Below are 25,625 nucleotides of genomic sequence, written 5' to 3' on the forward strand. Positions count from 1 at the left end.
TTCACATCAGGCAATGCTTCTTGTGAATAGCAAACTCAAATTTTGTGAGTGTTTTTTATAGGGCAGGGCAGCTCTATCCAACATCTCCAATCTCGTCTCAATGATTGTACTCCAGGTTAGCGGACTCCTGACTCCAATTAGCTTTTGGAGTCATTAGCCTAGGGGTTCACATACATTTCCCAACCTACACAGTGAATGTTTAAATTATGTATTAAATAAAGACAAGAAAAATGCAATCATTTTGGTGTTTTTAGTTTTAAGCAGACTGTCTGTTGTTGTGACTTAGATGAAGATCAGATCTAATTGTATGACCAATTTATGCAGAAATCCATATAATTCCAAAGGGTTCACATACTTTTTCTTGCCACTGTATAAGCAGACTGGTACACATTAAGACCAATATAAACTACTCATGTATACTGTAGCTCAATGTGTTGTTTTTGGATTTGTTGGAGAGAAAATAAAATGGCAGCGACATAGCAAGAGAGAAGCTACATCACGTTCCATGCACTGACATTTTGAGTACCATTATGTGTGTATGCATGCTAAACTGAATACATCTTCTCGGGAATGTCTGGATTTGGATCATTTAAGCTAAATGATTGCACATTATGATTGCACTTTGTAATGTTCGGTAAGTTTTTAATGTTACCATTAATGTATGCTCCCAAGTATCAATCAAGCAAGTGAAAGGAAATGACAATTCCAGATGGGCATCCACTCCCTCCGCCACATTTTACCATGTATTAATCCACGCTGGCCACTCAACCAGTGACGCAACCATATTCTGATATATACACAAGCAAAATAACATGGATATGGCGTTATTCAAGCAAATAGGATTCAGTTTCCACTGGCAACATGGGTGGGAGAACAAACCAGCCTTTGTCAAAGCTTTAGTATCACACCAGAGAGAGGCCATTGTGCTTCAGAAAGGCCTTCTTATGGTTCATGTCCTCAGATTGTAATGGATCTTACAAGCCCAGTTTAAGAAGTGGCACTCACTCAACAGACACTATGTTTTTCCACAGGCTAATTCCTGGAACTGGTCTGGGTTGTCTTAGTTGTCAGTATGTCATCAAGATAATCATAGCTACATTACCCTCTTAAAAGGGTGGACAGCTGCATTTTTGTTGTTATCTAGAGCAACTTACAGTCCCCACAGTTTTTATGGTGTAGAAATCCTATCCCTTTATGGGTAGTTAAAGATGCATGTACAACAGATGACAGGATCCATAAACTAGGAGCTATTTTGGTATTGTTAGGTTCTAATTCTCAGACTAAAAAACTCAGACACTATGAAAGCTTACCCAAGTTTATTCTTCCCAGAGGATCAATGCAGCTGCATTAGACAAAAACATTTTCACACAAGCACTGATATGTACACAAGCACTCCTACACATCGGTACAAACATCGTTCTTTACTGCTAGGGAGGACACTAGTGATACTAGTTTATGGATCCTGTAAACTTTTATTTCTCCCTTAATGTGACCTGACCTGAACCCCCCTCCATCACTAATCCATGGCTCTCTCCCCAATGCCTGCCACATTCCAAGCTTAATTGCACACTATATACGTTCCTCCTATAACCATTCCCTTCTGGTGTACACTCTAAACCTCAGCACTCCCTCAGTGACATGAATAAGTATATTTCATATTCTCAGAACCCAACAATATCAAGGCCTTTCTTTCCCATTTACACAGGCTATGCTTATAATACACATATTTCAGAATTTAAAAAACACGAGGATATTTTTTTTTTTTATTTATTTAAAATCGCATGAAGATGAATGTCTGTTCCTGAAAAGAGATTTGGAGTAATCTAGGCAACACAAACCCCTAAAAAAAAAAACACAGCTCTCACTTTACAGAGGCATTTTTGAAAATTGCTCAGATCATTTTAGGCACTTGGAATCACAATAATCCCTTCTGTTCTGAACAAAATACATATTTGGTCCTGTAACTGTTGTTTAAAAAATAACTGAAGCAGCAGTCTGAAAATAAAGCTTCATAGTTTGTTTCTTCCAAAATCAATGTTTTTATTTTCTTATTTAAAAAAAATCTAAGATTTCTTTCTCACTTAAGGAACTACTTCAACATTCTTGTTACATGTGAAAAGGACCGTCAACTTAACAAACGTTGTGTGAGGAGAAATACAATTGTTGAGAGAAGATTGGCTAAAATCATACAGCAGTAAAGGATCGTTTCAGTCAAGTCACATTTCCATTTGCTTAGTTTATTTATTTATTTTGAAAGACAAAGAGCAATGCTGCCATTCCGCAGCTCCAACCCAATGGAGAGAAACATTGGATGCCACATCCACATCCACCTCTGCCCTGCACATGCTTGTTAGCTCAGTTACAGTGCAGCCAAGTATGGTGAGAGTTACTGTAGTGAACTAGCGGTGGCTGTGGCTGCACATGTGCTATGTAGTAATTGCTGAAGTTGATGTCACGCACGTAGGGTGCGGGCTGGTAGAAGCAGGTGACGTTGGTCACCGTGGGGATGGCGTTCTGCTCAGCCAGCACCTGTAGCGCCAACATAGAGATGAGGCTGAGCGTCTGGCGCCGCTCATGGCCCATCAGACACACAGTGCTTTCATTCACCACCTGGTGCAGAGTCATCAGGCACTCATAGCGCTTGTGCTCCATGCCGGCAAAGTGGTTCTGCAGGTAGGCCTCCAGCTTACGCTGCTGCTCGCAGATGTCAGAGAAGTCGATGAAGAAGCGCGAGCACATGTAGCGCTGCAGAGCCTTCATCTCTGTTTCACAGATGGGCCTGAACCCCTGCGCCAGCAAGTGGCAGTACTTAAGTAGCCCCCCGCCTCGGATCTCCTCGGGGCTGCGCGTGGCAATGATCCGCTGACACAGATGACCGATGGCACCCTCAAAGTCCCCATACACACTCTCCCCAATCACGGTGGGGTGGAAGCTCTCGGACATGGCCGTCTCTGAGCAGTGGTCAAACAGCAGCAGCGAGTCCAAGCCAATCTGGAAGGAGTCCACACTGAATTCAAACTGCCGCCTGAGAGAGTCCACGAACTTGAGCTCCACATTCTTGCCCGTGTTGTTGGACAGTGAGATGAGGCTCCAGCGGTCTGTGTCGTTGCATACTTTCACCAGTTTCTGCACGTAGGCCTCTTTAAGGGTCAGCGGCGAGATGCGCTCCTTTCTGACCCCCGCTGGTAGGAAGTCCAATAGGCAGTCCATTACCACGTCCTTGACTAGCCGGAAAGCCTGGTCGTCCTTCAGAGACACACCGAAGATCAGGTCCAGGTCCTTGTAGCCCATGCCAGTGTCCTGGTAGAGCACGTGGCTGGCTGCAGAGCCGTTCAGCCGCACGTCTCGTACTGACACGCCCCTCTCCTCCAGCCGCGCCCGCACCACCTGGGTAAAGGAGACAGAGTATGTATTAGACATACGCTCAAACGCTTTTCATTTTTATGTTCAATTACAAAAAATACATTTCTGAAGTAATATAAATGTAATTGGTTATGTGCCAGACCACCTGCCTCCTCCTTGCCAACATTATTCAACCAAAGCACACACACACACACACACACACACACACACGGACGTGCAAAGACTCAAGTAAACATCTTGAGACATTTCTCAATAAGTTCCAACATGGGCCTCTGGAAAAGTCAATAGGCTGTGTAAGCACTAGGCAGAGATCAATACACTGCTCACGAAAATACATTTAATCATCACCGCCATCAGTTTGAATGGAAACTAACAGGCCCAGAAGGATAGCAGAAGAGTTAGGACTACTCACTGAGGATCTGACTCACTGTCTGGGTCATGCCTGTTTCACAAGGGCCATGTTCAGTAGGAACAAAATTAAATAAGAAAAACGAATTTTCGGTTTCCATTGCAAAACTTTTTCAAACGCTTTCTGTTGCATGCTTTAATGAACACAACCCAGACGGCAGCAGTTAGTGCTATAGGATTTATACCCCTGCACTGCGATTCACACCGGTAGTAAGCGCTTGCCTTAGCATAGGCCCTAGTGGAGCAGACAATGAGAAAATCTTGCTCCAATCTCCACAACCGTTGGGTCAAAGGTTTCACTTTCAGAGGCCCGGTGATCTGCAGGACCAGTTCAGCAAAGAGACCGCCACAATCATCTGTGAAGAGGGTGTCCCAAGTCTGACATCACTGGGTCTATGCTCCATAGTTAGATAGTGGTAGGAATGGCACGCTAACAGACACTGGCAGTCACACTGAGAAAGTGTGTCTAGAAGACCTCAGGAAATACAAAGATGTGGCACTAACAGCACACTCTAAAGCTAAACTCAATCCACTTGGTGGGTTGGCACCATTAAAATGCACAGTTCGTGCATGTAAAGGAAACATGTAATTTACTCTTAAAATCCAAAGAGCTCTTTCGGTTAAGAATCGGTGTAACTTGCATTTGAAAGTGATCACAGCTTTCAGTCAGAATCCTCAACACTCTCAATAAGGCTTTAGCACAGGCAGATATGTAAGCTAGATGCTAGGAAATGTGTAGTCTACATTTCACCAATTTAAAAAAATTATGGTAGAACATGGTAGGCTGTACTACCATGTTCTACCATACATTTTTTAACTGATTTTGCATGTAACAATATGCAGTAAAATGCAATGAAATACAGAGAAACTTTTAATTTAAGAATTAATCATTTTAGCTAATGTTTATAAAAAGCCCACACACTGATAGGTGTGTAAATAGCTCATCCAATCTACCTACCTCATCCCCAATCTTTTCTCATTTACTTTTTTGCTCAACAGTATTTCTAATTGCACATCATCATCTGCACATCTATCACTCCAGTGTTAGTTTACTAAATTGTAATTACATCGCCACTATGGCCTATTTATTGCCTTACCTCATCACGCCGTTTGAACACACAGTATATAGACTTTTTTTCTATTGTGTTTTTGACTGTATGTTTGTTTATTCCATGCGTAACTCTGTGTTGATGTTTGTGTCACACTGGTTTGCTTTATCTTGGCCAGGTCTCAGTTGTAAATAAGAAAAAAAATTCCTTAAAAAATATCAAAGAGCAAACAATCTTAAATACAACTGGAAACTGGACTAACCTATTGTACAGATCCTACACATATTATATCTCAAGTACTTGCATCACACTTTAGCAAAACACCTCTCCAACTCTTACCTCCCTACCTCCTCCCATTGCAGCCTTCAAATCTCCTCGTCCTGACAGATTAGTGTCAGTCTGACAGTAATTAACACTCTCATCATGTCCATCAGATCATAAGCTGCCTCTATTTATACATAATGGGTTAGGCTGCAGACAGACAAAGGCCTGCAGTTTCATTCAACAGTACACCCCTAAGCGCATAGACATACATCATGGGCTCTACAGCAAAGACAGACATGGGCTCCATGATTGGTATGTATATAATTAAAGCTAATTGAATGGTGTGGGTCACCTTAATGCCAAATGATATTAAATTCTTAGTAACTTTTTGATCAGTAGCCTTATATTGCTTTTTGCAACAAAGTAGCAGTGTCCAGTCAGATTACAGTTATCAATTGGACAGGGACTACAGATGCTGTGAAACTAGACTCAACACTTAATAGTGCATTCAGAAATGTTTCATACCTCTTGACTTCATACCCCTAGATTTTGTCGGGTTACAGCTTGAATTCAAATGAATTAATATAATCTTTTTCTCACCCATTTATTGAAAATGTAATACAGAAAGCAAATTTACATACAGTTGCTAGTGTAATTTAATTATGCCAATGTGCTTTCATTAATTGAAAACCCTTAATCTATTTTATGAGAATTTGTAAGATTCTTGTTTGCATAAAATAGATGGAGACGTGTCTTTTCAATAATAGGTAACAGAATTTATTCTCGGAGCGCGCTGCCACTTTACCACGAGCAACAGTTTATATACAAATCATGATGTCATTTCATTGCTAAACAGAATCCCCTCCTCTCGACCGGGACAAAGTGAGGTGAAAAGTTCATTCTAACTTACTAACACACTCCCAGGTAACTTTTGACCCCTCAACATTATCGATCAACACTGAGCTGACAGTTCTAATTAACAGAAAACTTAGGAATGCACTCACTGTCTTATCTAAAAACCCCAGAGCTCAGTTCCGTAGGTTCAACCATAAGCTAACGACCTTATGTGTTTACACAGTCCACAACCCATTCGTTTCTTCCTAGTTGGAATGGTGTTCATTAACTTGAATTACTCCTTGTCCGTGTCTCACAATCCCTTCTTATGAACTCATATTGTTAATCAGACATAATAAAACAGAGTATAAGTTTTACTTAGTTACAGTTCCATTTAAAATGATTTGTTCAGTCATTTAATCATAACTTTTCCAACAACAGTACCAGTAAAAAGTTTGGGCACCTACTTATTCCAGGGTTTTTCTTTATTTTTTACTATTTTCTACATTGTAGAATAATAGTGAAGTCATCAAATCTATGAAATAACACATATGGAATCATGTAATAACCAAAACTTGTAGTAACCAAAATTTGTTGGCATTTACGTATAACTTTTTGGGTCAGAGTGCGTGTGTGTTTAAACTATTTCAGTCTACTAGAATGCTTAAAAGGCCGCTAAAATGTTAAAATATCTCTATCCTTTTTTGGCAAGGAGGATATCGGTATCAGCCAAAAATGTCATATCGGTGCATCCCTAGTCACAAACTTGAAACATGACATTCAATAAGATTTGCAGAAGTCCATTTACAACTATTAATATTCTGCTGTGAATCAAAAACACACTTGCAGATTTATCTGCACACACTTGTCACGTTACCAAGAGATTCATAAGCTTATAGAAAGTTTTGTACGTTGGTATAAAAATATTTGCAGTATTGCTGCAACCATTGGCTGGATTGTTCCATCAATCAAATCTAAGGAAGTAGCTTGAAGAGGAGAAGTCATGTCTACAAAGTAACGGTAATTTGTTTAACAATGGTACATTTCAGATTAAATTGACAGCAGCTCATTTTTATATATATTTATTTTTATTTCACCTTTATTACATCTTAGAGATAAGAGTTCCGCCAAATGTAAATCATGGAGCGCCGTGTGTCATGACCGTGTCTTATATCGGCTGAAAACTTAAATTCTTGTTAATATAACTGCACTATCCAATTTAGAGTAGCTATTACTGCGAAAAAATTCCATGCTATTGTTTGAGGAGAGCTCCTAACAACAAAACACTTTTTTCACGGCGACAGGTTTGATAAATTCACCTCTGAAGTTGAAATGTGTACTTACATTCTGAAATCTTTCTCTGATTTATCATCCCAAGGGTCCCAGAAATAATATTAAGTTTAGTTGTTAGATATGCCCTCAATCTCACACAAATTATCAATGAACCTACCAGGTACCTCCCCAAAGCCTTAAACATGGGCACCCTCATAGATATCATCCTAACCAACTTCCCCTCTAAATACACCTCTGCTGTCTTCAACCAAGATCTCAGCGATCACTGCCTCATTGCCTGCATCCGTAATGGGTCAGCGGTCAAACGACCTCCTCTCATCACTGTAAAACGCTCCCTGAAACACTTCAGCGAGCAGGCCTTTCTAATCGACCTGGCCGGGGTATCCTGGAAGGATATTGACCTCATCCCGTCAGTAGAGGATGCCTGGATATTTTTTTAAAATGCCTTCCTAACCATCTTAAATAAACATGCCCCATTCAAGAAATTTAGAACCAGGAACAGATATAGCCCTTGGTTCTCCCCAGACCTGACTGCCCTTAACCAACACAAAAACATCCTATGGCGTTCTGCATTAGCATCGAACAGCCCCCGTGATATGCAGCTGTTCAGGGAAGCTAGAAACCATTATACACAGGCAGTTAGAAAAGCCAAGGCTAGCTTTTTCAAGCAGAAATTTGCTTCTTGCAACACTAACTCAAAAAAGTTCTGGGACACTGTAAAGTCCATGGAGAATAAGAACACCTCCTCCCAGCTGCCCACTGCACTGAAGATAGGAAACACTGTCACCACTGATAAATCCACCATAATTGAAAATTTCAATAAGCATTTTTCTACTGCTGGCCATGCTTTCCACCTGGCTACTCCTACCCCTGTCAACAGCACTGCACCCCCAACAGCAACTCGCCCAAGCCTTCCCCATTTCTCCTTCTCCCAAATCCATTCAGCTGATGTTCTGAAAGAGCTGCAAAATCTGGACCCCTACAAATCAGCCGGGCTAGACAATCTGGACCCTTTCTTTCTAAAATTATCTGCCGAAATTGTTGCCACCCCTATTACTAGCCTGTTCAACCTCTCTTTCGTGTCGTCTGAGATTCCCAAAGATTGGAAAGCAGCTGCGGTCATCCCTCTCTTCAAAGGGGGGGACACTCTTGACCCAAACTGCTACAGACCTATATCTATCCTACCATGCCTTTCTAAGGTCTTCGAAAGCCAAGTCAACAAACAGATTACCGACCATTTTGAATCTCACCATACCTTCTCTGCTATGCAATCTGGTTTCAGAGCTGGTCATGGGTGCACCTCAGCCACGCTCAAGGTCCTAAACGATATCTTAACCGCCATCGATTAGAAACATTACTGTGCAGCCGTATTCATTGATCTGGCCAAGGCTTTCGACTCTGTCAATCACCACATCCTCATCGGCAGAATCAACAGCCTTGGTTTCTCAAATGATTGCCTCGCCTGGTTCACCAACTACTTCTCTGATAGAGTTCAGTGTGTCAAATCGGAGGGTCTGTTGTCCGGACCTCTGGCAGTCTCTATGGGGGTGCCACAGGGTTCAATTCTTGGACCGACTCTCTTCTCTGTATACATCAATGAGGTCGCTCTTGCTGCTGGTGAGTCTCTGATCCACCTCTACGCAGACGACACCATTCTGTATACTTCCGGCCCTTCTTTGGACACTGTGTTAACAACCCTCCAGGCAAGCTTCAATGCCATACAACTCTCCTTCCGTGGCCTCCAATTGCTCTTAAATACAAGTAAAACTAAATGCATGCTCTTCAACCGATCGCTACCTGCACCTACCCGCCTGTCCAACATCACTACTCTGGACGGCTCTGACTTAGAATACGTGGACAACTACAAATACTTAGGTGTCTGGTTAGACTGTAAACTCTCCTTCCAGACCCATATCAAACATCTCCAATCCAAAGTTAAATCTAGAATTGGCTTCCTATTTCGCAACAAAGCATCCTTCACTCATGCTGCCAAACATACCCTTGTAAAACTGACCATCCTACCAATCCTCGACTTTGGCGATGTAATTTACAAAATAGCCTCCAATACCCTACTCAACAAATTGGATGCAGTCTATCACAGTGCAATCCGTTTTGTCACCAAAGCCCCATATACTACCCACCATTGCGACCTGTACGCTCTCGTTGGCTGGCCCTCGCTTCATACTCGTCGCCAAACCCACTGGCTCCATGTCATCTACAAGACCCTGCTAGGTAAAGTCCCCCCTTATCTCAGCTCGCTGGTCACCATAGCATCTCCCACCTGTAGCACACGCTCCAGCAGGTATATCTCTCTAGTCACCCCCAAAACCAATTCTTTCTTTGGCCGCCTCTCTTTCCAGTTCTCTGCTGCCAATGACTGGAACGAACTACAAAAATCTCTGAAACTGGAAACACTTATCTCCCTCACTAGCTTTAAGCACCAACTGTCAGAGCAGCTCACAGATTACTGCACCTGTACATAGCCCACCTATAATTTAGCCCTATCAACTACCTCTTTCCCAACTGTATTTTATTTATTTATTTATTTATTTTGCTCCTTTGCACCCCATTATTTTTATTTCTACTTTGCACATTCTTCCATTGCAAAAGTACCATTCCAGTGTTTTACTTGCTATATTGTATTTACCTTGCCACCAAGGCCTTTTTTGCCTTTACCTCCCTTCTCACCTCATTTGCTCACATTGTATATAGACTTGTTTATACTTTATTATTGACTGTATGTTTGTTTTACTCCATGTGTAACTCTGTGTTGTTGTATCTGTCGAACTGCTTTGCTTTATCTTGGCCAGGTCGCAATTGTAAATGAGAACTTGTTCTCAACTTGCCTACCTGGTTAAATAAAGGTAAAATAAAAATAAATAAATAAATAAAAAATAAAATCCTTTTTCAGATCCATAAAAAAGGTCCATATGGCATGCACGATCGATTTTGTATTTCCACTCATTCAATTTGCAAAGAAGGGAATCTGAAAATTTTACCCTAAACGTTGTTTCAACCAGTCAAATTACATATTTATTTTTTCCTCAGAGATCCTAGAACGTAACCAGACTTCACTATATCATGAGGAGAGTAGTATATCCTATAGGACACCAAATTTGGTCAGAGAGCGACGCCTAATGACACAGGCGGTCTTCACTTGATTGACTAACTTTGTCAAATAAGCACCAATCAGGGTCAAACAAAGCTAGCTAGATAGCCAATGAGCTGGGCTTTGCGGTATTATGCGGAAACCCCGTATCTGTCGCAAAATGTTGCTGCTGACCTTTGACAGCAAGCCTTTTCCTTTTAGACAAAAATTGCAAGAATATGGAGAGTTATGAAGTTTTGAAAACGGGGTGTTTTGCTAATGTTGAACTTACAATATGGCTATTAATACTGGAAGAGCTAAATCAAAGTCTAAGTATACAGATTTGACAACATTCTTACAGATAAATGTAATGCAAATGTAAATGTGGCCTTCACGATTAGCCCAAATGTACCTGGGTGACTTCACTCTAAATGTCAAGTAGCTTGCTCCTACTTCAAGTTATCAGTTTGAAACTTTGCACATACACTGCTGCCCTCTTGTGGACACCATCAGAATTACAACCAGAGTGATGGCTAGATTTGGGACCTTTCTGTTGCGTTTCAAAGATGGTTGTAGGAAGAAAAAAAATGTTGTTTTTTTCATTGTATATTATTCTACAAGATCTATTGTGTTATATTCTCCCACATTCAATTCACAAATCCACAAACTTCAAAGTGTTTCCTTTCAAATGGTACCAAGACTATGCATATATTTTGCTACAGGGCCTGAGCTACAGGCAGTTAGATTTAATATGTAATTTTAGGCGAAAATTTAAAAAAAGGGGGGCTATCCCGATTAACCAGTTAGGCAGTTTACAACTGCGACCTGGCCAAGATAAAGCAAAGCAGTGCAACAAAAACAACAGAGTTAAACATGGGATAAACAAACGTATAGTAAAGAACACAATAGAAAAAATCTGTATACAGTGTGTGCAAATTAAGTAAGAAGGTAAGTCAATAAATAGGCCATAGTGGCGAAGTAATTACAATTTAGCAATTAACACTGAAGTGATAGATGTGCAGATGAGGATGTGCAAGTAGAAATACTGGTGTGTAAAAAAGCACAAAAACAAATATGGGACGAGATAGGTAGTTGGTTGGATGGGCTATTTACAGATGGGCTGTGTACAGCTGCAGTGATCGGTAAGCTGCTCTGACAGCTGATGCTTAAAGTTAGTGAGGGAGATATAAGTCTCCAACTTCAGTGATTTTTGCAATTCAATCCAGTCATTGGCAGCAGAGAACTGTAAGGAAAGGCTGCCAAAGGAGGTGTTGGCTTTGGGGATGACCAGTGAAATATACCTGCTGGAGTGCGCGCTACGGGTGGGTGTTGCTATGGTGACCAGTGAGCTGAGATAAGGCGGAGCTTTATCTAGCAAAGACTTATAGATGACCTGGAGCCAGTGGGTTTGGTGACGAATATGAAGCGAGCACCAGCCAACGAGAGCATACAGGTCGCAGTGGTGGGTAGTATATGGGGCTTTGGTGACAAAACGGATGGCACTGTGATAGAATGAATCCAATTGGCTGAGTAGAGTGTTGGAGACAATTTTGTAAATAACATCGCCGAAGTCAAGGATCAGTAGGATAGTCCGTTTTACGAGGGTATGTTTGGCAGCATGAGTGAAGGAGGTTTTGTTGCGAAATAGGAAGCCAATTCAGATGTAATTTTGGATTGGAGATGCTTAATATGAGTCTGGAAGGAAAGTTTACAGTCTAGCGAGACACCTATAGTTAGTCGGAAGTTTACATAAACTAGTTTTAATGACTCCGACCTAAGTGTTTCAACCACTCCACAAATTTCTTGTTAACAAACTATAGTTTTGGCAAGCCGGTTAGGCCATCTACTTAGTGCGTGACACAAGTCATTTTTACAACAATTGTTTACAGACAGATTATTTCATTTATAATTCACTATCACAATTCCAGTGGGTCAGAAGTTTACATACACTAAGATGATTGTGCCTTTTCAACAGCTTGGAAGGTTCCAGAAAATTATGTCACAACTTTAGAAGGTTCTGATTGACATCGTTTGAGTCAATTGGAGGTGTACCTGTGAATGCATTTCAAGGCCTACCTTCAAACTCAGTGCCTCTTTGCTTCACATCATGGGAAAATCAAAAGAAATCGGCCAAAAAAATATTGTAGACCTCCACAAGTCTGGTTCATCCTTGGGAGCAGTTTTCAAATGCCTGAAGGTACCACATTCATCTGTACAAACAATAGTACACAAGTATAAACACAGTGGGACCACGCAGCCGTCATACCTATCAGGAAGGAGACACATTCTATCTCCTAGAGATGAACGTACTGTGCAAATGAATCCCATAACAACAGCAAAGGACCTTGTGAAGATGCCGGAGGAAACAGGTACTAAAGTATCTATATCCACAGTACAACGAGTCCTTTATCGACATTATCATTATCAGCAAGGAAGAAACGAGTGCTCCAAAACAGCCATAAAAAAGCCAGACTACAGTTTGCAACTGCACATGGGGACAAAGATCATACTTTTTGGAGAAATTTCCTCTGGTTTGATGAAACAAAAATAGAACTGTTTGGCCATAATGACCATCGTTATGTTTGGAGGGAAAAGGGGGATGCTTGCAAGCTGAAGAACACCATCCCAACCATGAAGCACAGGGGTGGCAGCATCATTTTGTGGGGGTGCTTTGCTGCAGGAGGGACTGGTGCATCATGAGGAAGGACAATTATGTGGATATATTGAAGCAACATCAAGACATCCGTCAGGTTAAAGCTTGGTCGCAAATGGACAGTGACCCCAAGCATACAAAGTTGTGGCAAAATGGCTTATGGACAACCAAGTCAAGGTATTGGAGTGGCCATCAAAAAGCGTGTGCCACTCAAGGAGGCCTACAAACCGGACTCAGTTACACCAGCTCTGTCAGGAGGAACGGGCCAAAATTCACCCAACTTATTGTTGGAAGTTTGTGGAAGGCTACCCAAATACTAATTGAGTGTATGGCAACTTCTGACCAACTGGGAATGTGATGAAAGTAATAAAAGCTGAAATAAATAACTCTACTATTATTCTGACATTTCAAATTTTTTAAATAAAGTGGTGATCCTAACTGACCTAAGACAGGGAATTTTTACAAGGATTAAATGTCAGGAATTGTGAAAAACTGAGTTTAAATGTATTTGACTAAGGTGTATGTAAACTTCCGACTTCAACTGTAGGTATTTATAGTTGTCCACATATTCTAAGTCAGAACCATCCAGAGTAGTGATGCTAGTCGGGCGGGAGGGTTTGGGCAGCGATCGGTTGAAGAGCAGGCATTTTGTTTTACTAGCATTTGGAGGCCACGGAAGGAGTGTTGTATGGCATTGAAGCTTGTTTGGAGGTTTGATAACACAGTGTCCAAAGAAGTGTAATGACATTCATCCTAGCATTACTATCAACTGGCTAGCTTAAAAATCAGGAAGCTTTAAATGAGAGGAGAAAACAAATAAAATATTTGCTAGTTTAACCATCTTAAACATCATTTTCCTTATCGTCATTTCCGGTCACAACTTGTAAACTTGTTTACGTGCTGCTGTGCGGTTTGTTGCTAACATTTCTTTGCTACCTGCCAACTTTAAGATTTTTACTTTTTAATTACCGTTTAATATTTTTTATTTTTCTCCATTCAACTTTTTCACCCCGGACACTTTATCTGGACATGGTTCTACACGACCGCCACCACCCGAAGCTAACTAGTAACATTAACATTATGCTTTCTAAATGCAGTCGCTGTACTCATAATATACAGGAGAGCGATCGCCTTATGGCGAGGAAGCCCAGCTTCAGACGCAATCGTTTAGGCAAGGGTAATTTAAGTGTAGGAAAGGGACATTTAAGTGTAGGAAGGAATGAAACAGCGTCTGTGCCACCAATAAGTACAGATGGTAGCATAAATCCTCTCGCACGGTCCCCGCTGCTAGACAATTTTCTCATGGCTTCTGGAAGGAAATACTGTAGGAATGCTCAACCGGTGTCACTCATTCAGCCGACAGAAACATTCAACCCATTAAGCAACGAGTCGGAGTCAGAGTCCGAGTCTTCTCTGGTCTCTCCTCCACCCATTACCGGGTCTGAGACGCCGAAGCCTCCCACCATTAGCTCTGACAAATTGAACACCCTAGTCATTTCCCGAGAACACCCTAGTTCATTACCCATAGTATTAGACTTAAAAAATAATAATCAAGCGATCATACACTCTTTACCAGGGGTTAGGGCTACCGACGTTAAGGGTAATCTGAAGATGGTGCTGGCTAAGGCTAAAACTGGTGAGTGTAGAGAGTATAGGGATATTGTTATCCACGTTGGCACCAATGACGTTAGGATGAAAGAGTCAGAGGTCACCAAGCGCAACATAACTTCAGCGTGTAAATCAGATGGAAAGATCAGCATCGAGTAATTGTCTTTGGCCCCCTCCCAGTTAGGGGGAGTGATGAGCTCTACAGCAGTCTCAACTCAATCGCTGGTTGAAAACTTTTCTGCCCCTCCCACAATATAGAATTTGTAGATAATTGGCACTCTTCACCAACAAACAGGACCAAGCCTGGCTTGATGAGGAGTGACAGACTCCATCCTAGCTGGAGGGGTGCTCTCATCTTATCTATGAATGTAGTGCCCTGTCTAACTCAACTAGCTCCACAATAAGATAGGGTACAGGCCAGGCAGCAGGCTGTTAGCCACCCTGCCATCTAGTAGAGTCTGCCACTAGCATAGTCAGCTCAGCTATCCTCTTTGAGACTGTGTCTATGCCTCGATCTAGGATGAGCAAAACTAAACATGGCAGTGTTCGCCTTAGCAATCTTACTGGAATAAAGACCTCCTCCATTTCTGTCATTATTGAAAAAGATTGTGAAATCTCACATCTCAAAATAGGGCTACTTAAATGTTAGATCCCTCACTACCAAGGCAGTTATAGTCAATTAACTAATCACTGATCATAATCTTGATGTGATTGGCCTGTCTGAAACATGGCTTAAGCCTGATGAATTTAGTGTTAAATGAGGCCTCTCCTCCTGGTTACACTAGTGACCATATCCCCCGCACATCCCGCAAAATGCGGAGGTGTTGCTAACATTTACGATAGCAAATTTCAATTAAGAAAAAAAAAGTATGTTTTCATCTTTTGAGCTTCTAGTCATGAAATCTATACAGCCTACTCAATCACTTTTTATAGCTACTGTTTACAGGCCTACTGGGCCGTATACAGCGTTCCTCACTGAGTTCCCTTAATTCCTATCGGACCTTGTAGTCATGGCATATTCAAATATAAAAAATATATATTTTGGTGACTTTAATATTCACATGGAAAAGTCCACAGACCCACTCCAAAAGGCTTTCGGAGCCATCATCGACTCAGTGGGCTTTGTCCAACATGTCTCCGGACCTACTCACTGTCACAGTCATACTCTGGACCTAGTTTTGTCCCGTGGAATAAATATTGTGTATCTTAATGTTTATCCTCATAATCCTGTTCTATCGGACCACCATTTTATTACGTCTGCAATCGCAACAAATAATCTGCTCAGACCCCAACCAAGGATCATCAAAAGTCATGCTATAAATTCTCAGACAACCCAAAGATTCCTTGATGCTCTTCCAGACTCCCTCTGCCTACCCAATGACATTGTTGTAGTCCAATCTGTTAACCACCTAACTGAGGAACTCAATTTAACCTTGCGTAATACCATAGATGCAGTCGCACCCCTTAAAACAAAAAACATTTGTCATAAGAAACTGGTATACAGAATACCCAAGCCCTGAAGCAAGCTTCCAGAAAAATGGAACAGAAATGGCGCTACACCAAACTGGAAGTCTTCCGACTAGCTTGGAAAGACCGATACTGCATGGTACTTAGAGCCCTAACCCTAATCCTTAATTGAGGAGAATAAGAACAATCCTAAATGTATTTTTGATACTATCACAAAGCTAACTAAAAAGCAGCAATCCCCAAACTTTCACTTCAGCAGTGATAAATTCATGAAATTCTTTGACGAAAATATCATGATCATTAGAAATCAAATTACGGACTCCTCTTTAAATCTGCGTATTTCTCCAAAACTCGGTTGTCCTGAGTCTGCACAACACTGCCAGGACCTACGATCAAGGGAGACACTCAAGTTTTTTAATACTATATCTCGACACATTCATGAAAATAGTCTTGGCCTCTACACCTTCAAGCTGCATACTGGACCCTATTCCAACTAAACTACTGAAAGAGCTGCTTCCTGTGCTTGGCCCTCCTATGTTGAATATAATAAATGGCTCCCTATCCACCGGATGTGTACCAAACTAATTTAAAGTGGCAGTAATAAAGCCTCTTGAAAAATCAAACCTTGAGTCATGACCTGATTGCAGTTCGGCGTCATAACTGACTTCAGTAGAAAAATGTTAACCTTCGAACGTCACTGGATAAGTGTGCTCTTCATAGATGAATCCCGGTTTTAACAGTATCGGGAAGATGGCAGACCGCGTGGATGGCATTGTGTGGGCGAGCGGTTTGCTGATGTCAACGTTGTGAACAGAGTTCCCCATGGTGGTGGTGGGGTTATGGTATGGGGAGGCATAAGCTACGGACAACAAACAATTGCAATTTATCGATGGCCATTTTAATGCACAGAGATACCGTGATGAGATCCTGAGGGCCATTGTCGTGCCATTCACCTGCCTCCAACACCTAATGTTTCAGCATGATAATACACAAGGATCTGTGCACAATTCCTGGAAGTTGAAAATGTCCCAGTTCTTCCAGGAGATGGATCATGCTGCATGAGGCAAATGGGGGTCACACAAGATACTGACTGGTTTTCTGATCCACGCCTCTAGCTTTTTTTTTTTAAGGTATTCTATATATGACCAAAAGAGGCATAGCTGTATTCCCAGTCATGTGAAATCCATAGATTAGGCCCTAATGAATTGACTGATTTCCTTATACGAACTGTAACTCAGTAAAATCTTAAATTGTTGCATTTACATTTTCCTTCAGTATACAAGATATGCCACTAATATGAGGAGTGGAGAAGCCCTATGCACCATAAACATGTCTACTCATGGAGGAACTCCCTATCAAAGAGACTCAGAGGGTTTGGCAGGAGGCCCTGGGTCAATGGAAGGTCAAGGGTGAGAGGCTGAGGACTTAGGGGGAAATGAGATACAACTTGAACCACAGAGTAAGGCTGCCTTCAAACTAAAACGCATGTCCAATGCAGCTGTTTGGTCGGGGAAAACGCTGTTCTACGTTATTAATTGGCTGAACGAGAGTCTTTCCAACTTTTCTGACGGACAGCACAACACAAGCCTCTCCCCAACTGACCTCTCCCTTTGAACTAGAGGTCGACCGATTATAATTTTTCGACGCCGATACCGATTATTGGAGGACCAAAAAAAGCCGATACCGATTAATCGGACGATTTTGTTAATTTATTTGTAATAATGACAATTACAACAATACTGAATGAACACTTATTTTAACTTAATATAATACATCAATAAAAATGTAGCCTCAAATTTAGCCTCAAATTAATTAATAATGAAACATGTTCAATTTGGTTTAAATAATGCAAAAACAAAGTGTTGGAGAAGAAAGTAGAAGTGCAATAATGTGCCATGTAAAAAAGCTAACGTTTAAGTTCCTTGCTCAGAACATAAGAAAGCTGGTGGTTCCTTTTAACATGAGACTTCAATATACCAAGGTAAGAGGTTTTAGGTTGAGGTTAATATAGTATTTATATGACTATTTATCTCTATACGATTTGTATTTCATAGGCACTTTAGTATTGCCAGTGTAACAGTATAGCTTCCGTCCCTCTCCTCGCCCCTACCTGGGCTCGAACCAGGAACACATCGACAACAGCCACCCTCGAAGCATTGTTACCCATCACTCCACAAAAGCCGCGGCCCTTGCAGAGCAAGGGGAACAACTACTCCAAGTGTCAGAGCGAGTGACGTCTGAAATGCTATTAGCACGCACCCCGCTAACTAGCTAGCCATTTCACATCGGTTACACCAGCGTAATCTCGGGAGTTGATAGGCTTGAAGTCATAAGTAGTTCAATGCTTGAAGCACAGCGAAGAGCTGCTGTGTCACGCCCTGGTCTTAGTATTTTGTGTTTTCTTTATTATTTTGGTCAGGCCAGGGTGTGACATGGGTTATTTATGTGGTGTGTTTTGTCTTGGGTTTTTTTGTAGGTTATGGGATTGTGGTATAGTATAGTAGTCTAGGAAAGTCTATGGTTGCCTGGAGTGGTTCTCAATCAGAGGCAGGTGTTTATCGTTGTCTCTGATTGGGAACCATATTTAGGCAGCCATATTCTATGAGTGTTTTGTGGGTGATTGTTCCGGTCTCTGTGTTTGTTTGCACCAGATAGGGCTGTTTTGGTTTTTCACGTTACGTTTAGTGTTTTTGTATTGTTCATTATGTTTATTAAAGATGTTTAATAATAACCACGCTGTATTTTGTTCCTCCTTTCCTTCACCGGAAGAAAACCTTAACGTGCTGTTTGAATGAATGCTTACGAGCCTGCTGCTGCCTACCATCGCTCAGTCAGACTGCTCTATCAAATCATAGACTTGATTATAACATAATAACACAGAAATACAAGCCTTTGGTCATTAATATGGTCGAATCCGTAAACTATCATTTCGAAAACAAAACGTTTATTATTTCAGTGAAATTACGAACCGTTCCATATTTTATCTAACGGGGGGCATCCATAAGTCTAAATATTGCTATTACATTGTACAACCTTCAATGTTATGTCATAATTACGTACAATTCTGGCAAATTAGTTCGCAACGAGCCAGGCGGCCCAAACTGTTGCATATACCCTGACTCTGCGTGCAATGAACGCAAGAGAAGTGACACAATTTCACCTGGTTAATATTGCCTACTAACCTGTATTTCTTTTAGCTAAATATGCAGGTTTAAAAATATATACTTCTGTGTATTGATTTTAAGAAAGGCGTTGGTGTTTATGGTTAGGTACAGTCATGCAACGATTGTGCTTTTGTTAAATCATCCCCCGTTTGGCGAAGTCGGCTGTCTTTGTTAGGAAGAAATAGTCTTCACACAGGCCAGGCGGCCTAAACTGCTGCATATAACCTGACTCTGTTGCAAGAAGAGAAGTGACACAATTTACCTAGTTAAAATAAATGAATGTTAGCAGGCAATTTTAACTAAATATGCAGGTTTAAAAATATATACTTGTGTATTGATTTTAAGAAAGGCATTGACGTTTATGGTTAGGTACACGTTGGAGCAACGACAGTCCTTTTTCGCGAATGCGCACCGCCTCGATTATATGCAACGCAGAACAAGCTAGATAAACTAGTAATATCATTAACCATGTGTAGTTAACTAGTGATTATGATAGATTTGTTTTTTTATAAGATAAGTTTAATACTAGCTAGCAACTTACCTTGGCTTACTGCATTCGCGTAACAAGCAGGCTCCTCAAGGAGTGCAATGAGAGTCATGTGGTTAGAGCATTGGACTAGTTAATCTAAGGTTGCAAGATTGAATCAGTGAGCTGACAAGGTAAGAATCTGTCGTTCTGCCCCTGAAAAAGGCAGTTAACCCACCGTTCCTAGGTCATTGAAAATAAGAATGTGTTCTTAACTGACTTGCCTAGTTAAATAAAGGTGTAAAAAAATATATATTTAAAAAAAATAGGCCAAATCGGTGTCCAAAAACACAGATTTCCGATTGTTATGAAAACTTGAAATCGGCCCTAATTAATCGGCCAGTCTGATTAATCGGTCGACCTCTACTTTGAACGCCATTGGGATGCTGTGTCTTTTACGCATCCATGTGTCTGATTGGAAGGCACCCTTGTAGTCCTCAATAATCAACAATGTAAATGTTAACTCGCTCTTTCAATTGCATTCAGTACCTCTATCCATCTCTCTATATTCCTAGGACCTCCAGAACCTTCTGACCAACTACCTGCGATCTCTCCAGATCAGAGAAGTATGCACTCTGTAAACTATGTAAACCTCCTTCGCTATGGCCGTCTGTGTGATGACATATTTAATTGTACCTTTATTTTACTAGGCAAGTCAGTTAAGAACAAATTCTTATTTCCAGTGAGCCAAACAAGCTAGAACCGCCACTGATCACAAGAGAACGTTCCTGACTTGAGGATGCTATAGCGACTGGCAAGTGACAACAGCAGATGACAATATCGCGCAAACACTATTGTCAACACATTATTTGAATAGTATGTTAACACTCACAGCAGAAATGTTGTCAAACGTATGTTCCCAAAACACTGTTGGGTAACAATTATTCTATTCCTATGAGTGGTGCCATAAGAAAGTCCAAAAAACACTAAACCTATTTAAAGAACATAAAATCAAGCTGATCTTCAGAGACTCATTCATGTTTGTTATTACACTTACTTTTCTTCAGAAGAGGCTTATAGAGTAAAATGTGAAGTTTTTGTTTGAACAGAACTGACGTGTGTCCAGTTTATTGGTAACTATTTCAGCAAGCAAATGGGGTTGTTATGAAAGTCAGGCTGGGAAGATGACATATGGTTCTCACTAATCCTGGGGAACACCCTGTTCCAAAATATGGAACAGCACCTGCATAGTCAATCAAGCATTTATCATAAAGGTTGAAAATATCCACTACCACATCCTAAAATCCTGGATTAATTAATCATGACTAACTACATAACTGTCAGTCAAATCAATGTTAATTGTTAAACCAGCTGGTATGATCTTTCAATTACATAACCACCATCCATCCCATGCATAAGAACATGTCTGATGTAGAGGGGGGCATTAATGAAAACCAGCAGACGGGGGCTGGAGATGTTTTTTTTTTTTTTGGAGAGTTACAGCAGGGTACTGGCCAGTCCAGATTATTTAACATGGTTAGTCTCATTGAGATAAAATCTATTTTTCAAGAGAGACCTGTACAGATAGCAGCACCACCTTGGTAGACACAACACAAGCCACTGTCTGGAAGGGGAGGACCATCCTCCTCAGTCAATTTCATAAAAATGTAAATGGTAAAACATTTAAAAAGTGATCATTTTTAGATAAAATTATACTAAATATAATCACGTCACCAAATAATTAAAACACTATTTTGCAAAGAAGATCTACAGTAGCCTCAACAGCACTCTGTAGGGTAGCACCATGATATAGCCGGAGTACAGCCATCTTCTGTCCTCCTCTGGGTACATTGACTTCAATACTAAACCTAGGAGGCTCATGGTTCTCAACCCCTTCCATAGACTTAGACAGTAATTATTATTATTTATTTTTTTTTGAATTTTTACCCCTTTTTCGTAGTATCCAATTGTTGTAGTAGCTACTATCTTGTCTCATCGCTACAACTCCCGTACGGGCTCGGGAGAGACGAAGGTTGAAAGTCATGCGTCCTCCGATACACAACCAACCAAGCCGCTGCTTCTTTAACACAGCGCACATCCAACCCGGAAGCCAGCCGCACCAATGCGCCGGAGGAAACACCGTGCACCTGGCCACCTTGGCTAGCGTACACTGCGCCCAGCCCGCCACAGGAGTCGCTGGTGCGCGATGAGACAAGGACACCCCTACCGACCAAACCCTCCCTAACCCGGGCGACGCTAGGCCAATTGTGCGTCGCCCCACGGACCTCCCGGTCGCGGCCGGTTACGACAGAGCCTGGGCGCGAACCCAGGACTCTGATGGCACAGCTGGCGCTGCAGTACAGCGCCCTTAACCACTGCGCCACTTACACAGTAATTATGACAACTTTCGGATGACGTCCTTCAGCATGAACTGACATGTTGTCCACCCAATCAAGTATCAGAGAATGAATCTAGTACTGAAAGCATAAACTACAGCTAGCTAGCACTGCAGTGTATAGAATGTGGTGAGTAGTTGACTCAAAGAGAGAGAAGGATAATAGTTGAACAAATTAATTTCTTCCAAAATTAAGGAGAAGCAAGAGAGAAATAAAGAAAGATTATTTTTTTCCACTTTCAGTTTCACTTACTTAGCAAATGCAGCTAGCTAGTTAAGGCTACTGAAACACCCTGCTCATACAGAGTGATACTATGTTAGTTAGCTGGCTATGACTTTCCAACACAAAAGTGGAACTCTTCCAAGTCAAGGTAAGCTTTTGGTATTACTAACTTATTGCCACCGGGGCCTGCCGGTGTAACTGCTTTCTGACTGTACACTGTAGCAGGTTTAATAACATGTTAGTTTTATTAGCTATGCTGACTATGAATATGCTGACTATGACGTCACTTTAACTAATATGGTGACAACAATGTAGGCTGTGTGTAGCAGTTCTGCTTGGAAAGGTTTTTTCACCTGATCCCATACAGCTGATGTGTTGTGCATTGAAGTCCACAAGCGAAGGGAAGAGGTGAGAGGAGTAGAGCGCATAGATGTGACGAGGAAGACAAAGTGGCTGCTATGAAAGTGAACTGTGTTTCAGGGTGTATTCATTCCGCTGATTCTGTTGAAAAAGTTTCTTAAACGGAAGCAAACGGAACAAAACGGGGATAACATACCTGAATTTGTCCAATAGAAACTCTCGTTTGCAACTGTTGGACTAATGATTACACACTATATAAGCTAGATGCAGGCAAGAGTGTGCACGACGGTATTTCATTTCATTGTCTGTCCATGTGTCACTGTCTGTGACCTCAAATTTCTCTCTCGACCTGTGTGCACCTACGTTGTAAACTTGCATTTATAGGCTAGGTTGTAGCAACCTCATGATGGGTATAGAGAAAATTTGAGTATCAAGTAGTAGCCTAAACGTATCGATGTTACATTGAACTGGGTGAATGGAATACGAATGAGAGTCATCCAATATGCTGTAATATGCTCATGAAAACAAAAATCATCCTCCCTTATCTTAATTGGCATTGACCGCCATTGTTCTCTAATGATACAAAATGACCGAGCCTTCTGCCACCGTCAATTGGAAAGGTATTGTCAATAGGCATATCAGAAAAGTGGAGTATATCAAAACTCCCATCTGGAAGGATATTAGAAACAGACCCATAATGGTGCAAGACACTTCCAGTCAAATGTGACTCATCAGTGGTAATTAATATACTATGGTGACTGATGACAAAGGGATTTGATGAGAGATTTGAGATTTGATGACATAAACTGTAGCAGCAAGGTAAATTAAGCGACCTGTTTTGTTAACTAACTGTATGAATCAGCACATTGCTGTAGGCTACTTATCTTTAAATACAGTTACAGAAATCTAAATTGTTGCAAAGAGTTACCGCAATGGCTATTGTTAATGGGTTAACACCTACTGAAGCTCACTACTGAACAGAGTGGAAGTCAACAGTAAAGGTCCTATATGGGGCAGGGTTGGAGTTCAGCTCACACTTTGACCTGAACTAGAGAATGACTATTGCTACAGTGAAGAGATATGAATGATGGGCATCAGTTTGGTCTCAGACTAGACGTACATGCATAGTACATTTAAATCGGAGGTACTCAACCTGGTATGATAAGTAACCAAACGTAACATATGGCAAGAACTAATGTTGGGTGGTTGGTCGGGGTGGATAGTGGGCATAAAAACGCAAACGTCGAGCAACCCTAAGGTTGCGGGTGCAAATCTTATCACGGACAACTTCAGCATTTTAGCAACTTTAGCTACTTACTACTTTTTAGCTACTTTGCATGTTAGCTAAACCTTCCCCTTACCATTTTGGCTAACCCTTTAATCTAAATTTAACCCTAACTCCTAGCCTAACTGATGTTAACCATCTAGCTAGAATTCGTAATATCATAAGCTTCGCAAATTCGTAACATATTGTACTTAAAAAAAAATCGTATCATACAAAATGAGTGATGGACATCCACAAATTAATGCATACTATACGAAAGGTAACACGCCATACTAAATGAGTATCTCGGATTGACATACAGAATAATACATCTTCTGTGACCAGGTCGGTCAGAGACATGGCTCCATCACTCAATAGAATATAGGTGAATAGACTACTTTAATATGCCATAGGGACATTTTATTTGCAACAAAGCACATGCATACTTGGCATACTAACAGTACATCACAAAACATGAAGCGATTCAGAGTAGACAGCATATACTCAGTATAGAAGTTGTGGCGCACGCGATATACCTGAACGATCTGCCGGGGTTGTAGAGAGAGTGTAGGGAAATTTCCGCGGCCGTGAATCGGGATTGCTTCTCTGATGATTGAGTTCAAACGACGTACCTGATCCCAAGACAGCACACAGAACCGCCTACTCTGATCCGATGTATCGCTTGACATGGCGATGTGGCACTGAACAGAGTTTAAAAATATATTGGAAAGAATGCGGTAGTCTAATCTTGCTGTATCACTCCCGGATCAATCGGTTGAGGTGTGCGTCTTAAAAATGCAGGGGGGAATAATGAATGGATGAGTTTGGTCAACCGTGGTAAATTCCAATAGCCTACAAATGTTCAGTATCCGTTTCCTCATTCAGCAAAGTAATGAAGACGTGATTGCTGTCAGATACTTGAAGTTTGAAATGCAAGACACGCTTAACTCTTTATCCACAGATGTTAAGCTGATCAGTCACAAGTTTGCAGCGAATCGTTATCCAAAAAGCTCATCCAAGGTCTATAAAGGCTCCTCATTTGCATAGAGGCTCTGATTTTTTTTGTTCACTCATTAATTATCAAGACCTTGCCTTGTTGCGAGTGCCACCAGTCAGTGCAGAGAAATGTTTGGCACAACCTGTGTACTAGTGACGCATTTCCAGAGCCTCCACCCCTTTCCATACTCACTGATATCCCCCAAGACATTGGGCGCGTTCGACATTGAGAGCAATAGAGTATTTTTGAAGGCACTAACTCCGCCATGGTTCGTTGGACAAATGCATTTCTGTAGGGTTTTTGGATAAACGCAGAAAATAAGGTATGTTGTAAACACAGGCTGAGGAGATCGTGTACATTGAGTCCTATGCGATAATCTTCATCAGCTAATGTCACTGTTTCTTAATTTTGTAAGTATTAATGTAATAAAAAAAGCACATAAAGCACATAAAAGGCTTCATAATTCATAAAGGTCATGTTAACGGACTGATATTATCTCATAGAACAAAACGTATAAGAGCTCCTAAGCCTGTGTTAACCTCAGATCTTATGTTTGGCATTTAATTAACACAAAACCCTATTCTTTCCCCATTCATTTCCACCATATGAATCGCTGAACAAACCAGAGGTAACTCATTTCCGTTTTTTAAGGACTAAAAGCTGGCAAACTCTATTGCAGCTGACATTAAACTCGAGTCGAGACCGACTAATCTACAAATCAACTTGCAT

At 41.1% G+C, this 25,625-nt stretch overlaps 1 protein-coding gene across 1 annotated transcript; it reads right to left on the bottom strand.

Moving 5' to 3' along the window:
- Window positions 1–664: 664 nt before the first annotated feature.
- Window positions 665–25,048, bottom strand: tent5ba (terminal nucleotidyltransferase 5ba). Its single transcript, XM_021596781.2, has 2 exons — window positions 24,436–25,048; window positions 665–3,387 (listed from the first exon to the last, which is right to left on the bottom strand). Exons 1-2 carry the CDS (start codon window positions 24,586–24,588, stop codon window positions 2,356–2,358), a joined length of 1,185 nt encoding a protein of 394 aa, XP_021452456.1. The 5' UTR covers window positions 24,589–25,048; the 3' UTR covers window positions 665–2,355.
- Between the last annotated feature and the right edge of the window lie 577 nt (window positions 25,049–25,625).

The sequence above is a fragment of the Oncorhynchus mykiss genome, chromosome 3, assembly GCF_013265735.2.
Source record: "Oncorhynchus mykiss isolate Arlee chromosome 3, USDA_OmykA_1.1, whole genome shotgun sequence".
NCBI lineage: Eukaryota > Metazoa > Chordata > Actinopteri > Salmoniformes > Salmonidae > Oncorhynchus > Oncorhynchus mykiss.

What these genes read in the sequence shown, in the direction of transcription:
- tent5ba (XM_021596781.2), bottom strand. Translation starts at nt 24,588, where the DNA reads ATGTCAAGCGATACATCGGATCAGAGTAGGCGGTTCTGTGTGCTGTCT. An exon ending in AACCCCGGCAGATCGTTCAG is followed by an intron (nt 3,388 to 24,435) that starts GTATATCGCGTG and finishes TCCTTTACCCAG; the next exon opens with GTGGTGCGGGCGCGGCTGGA.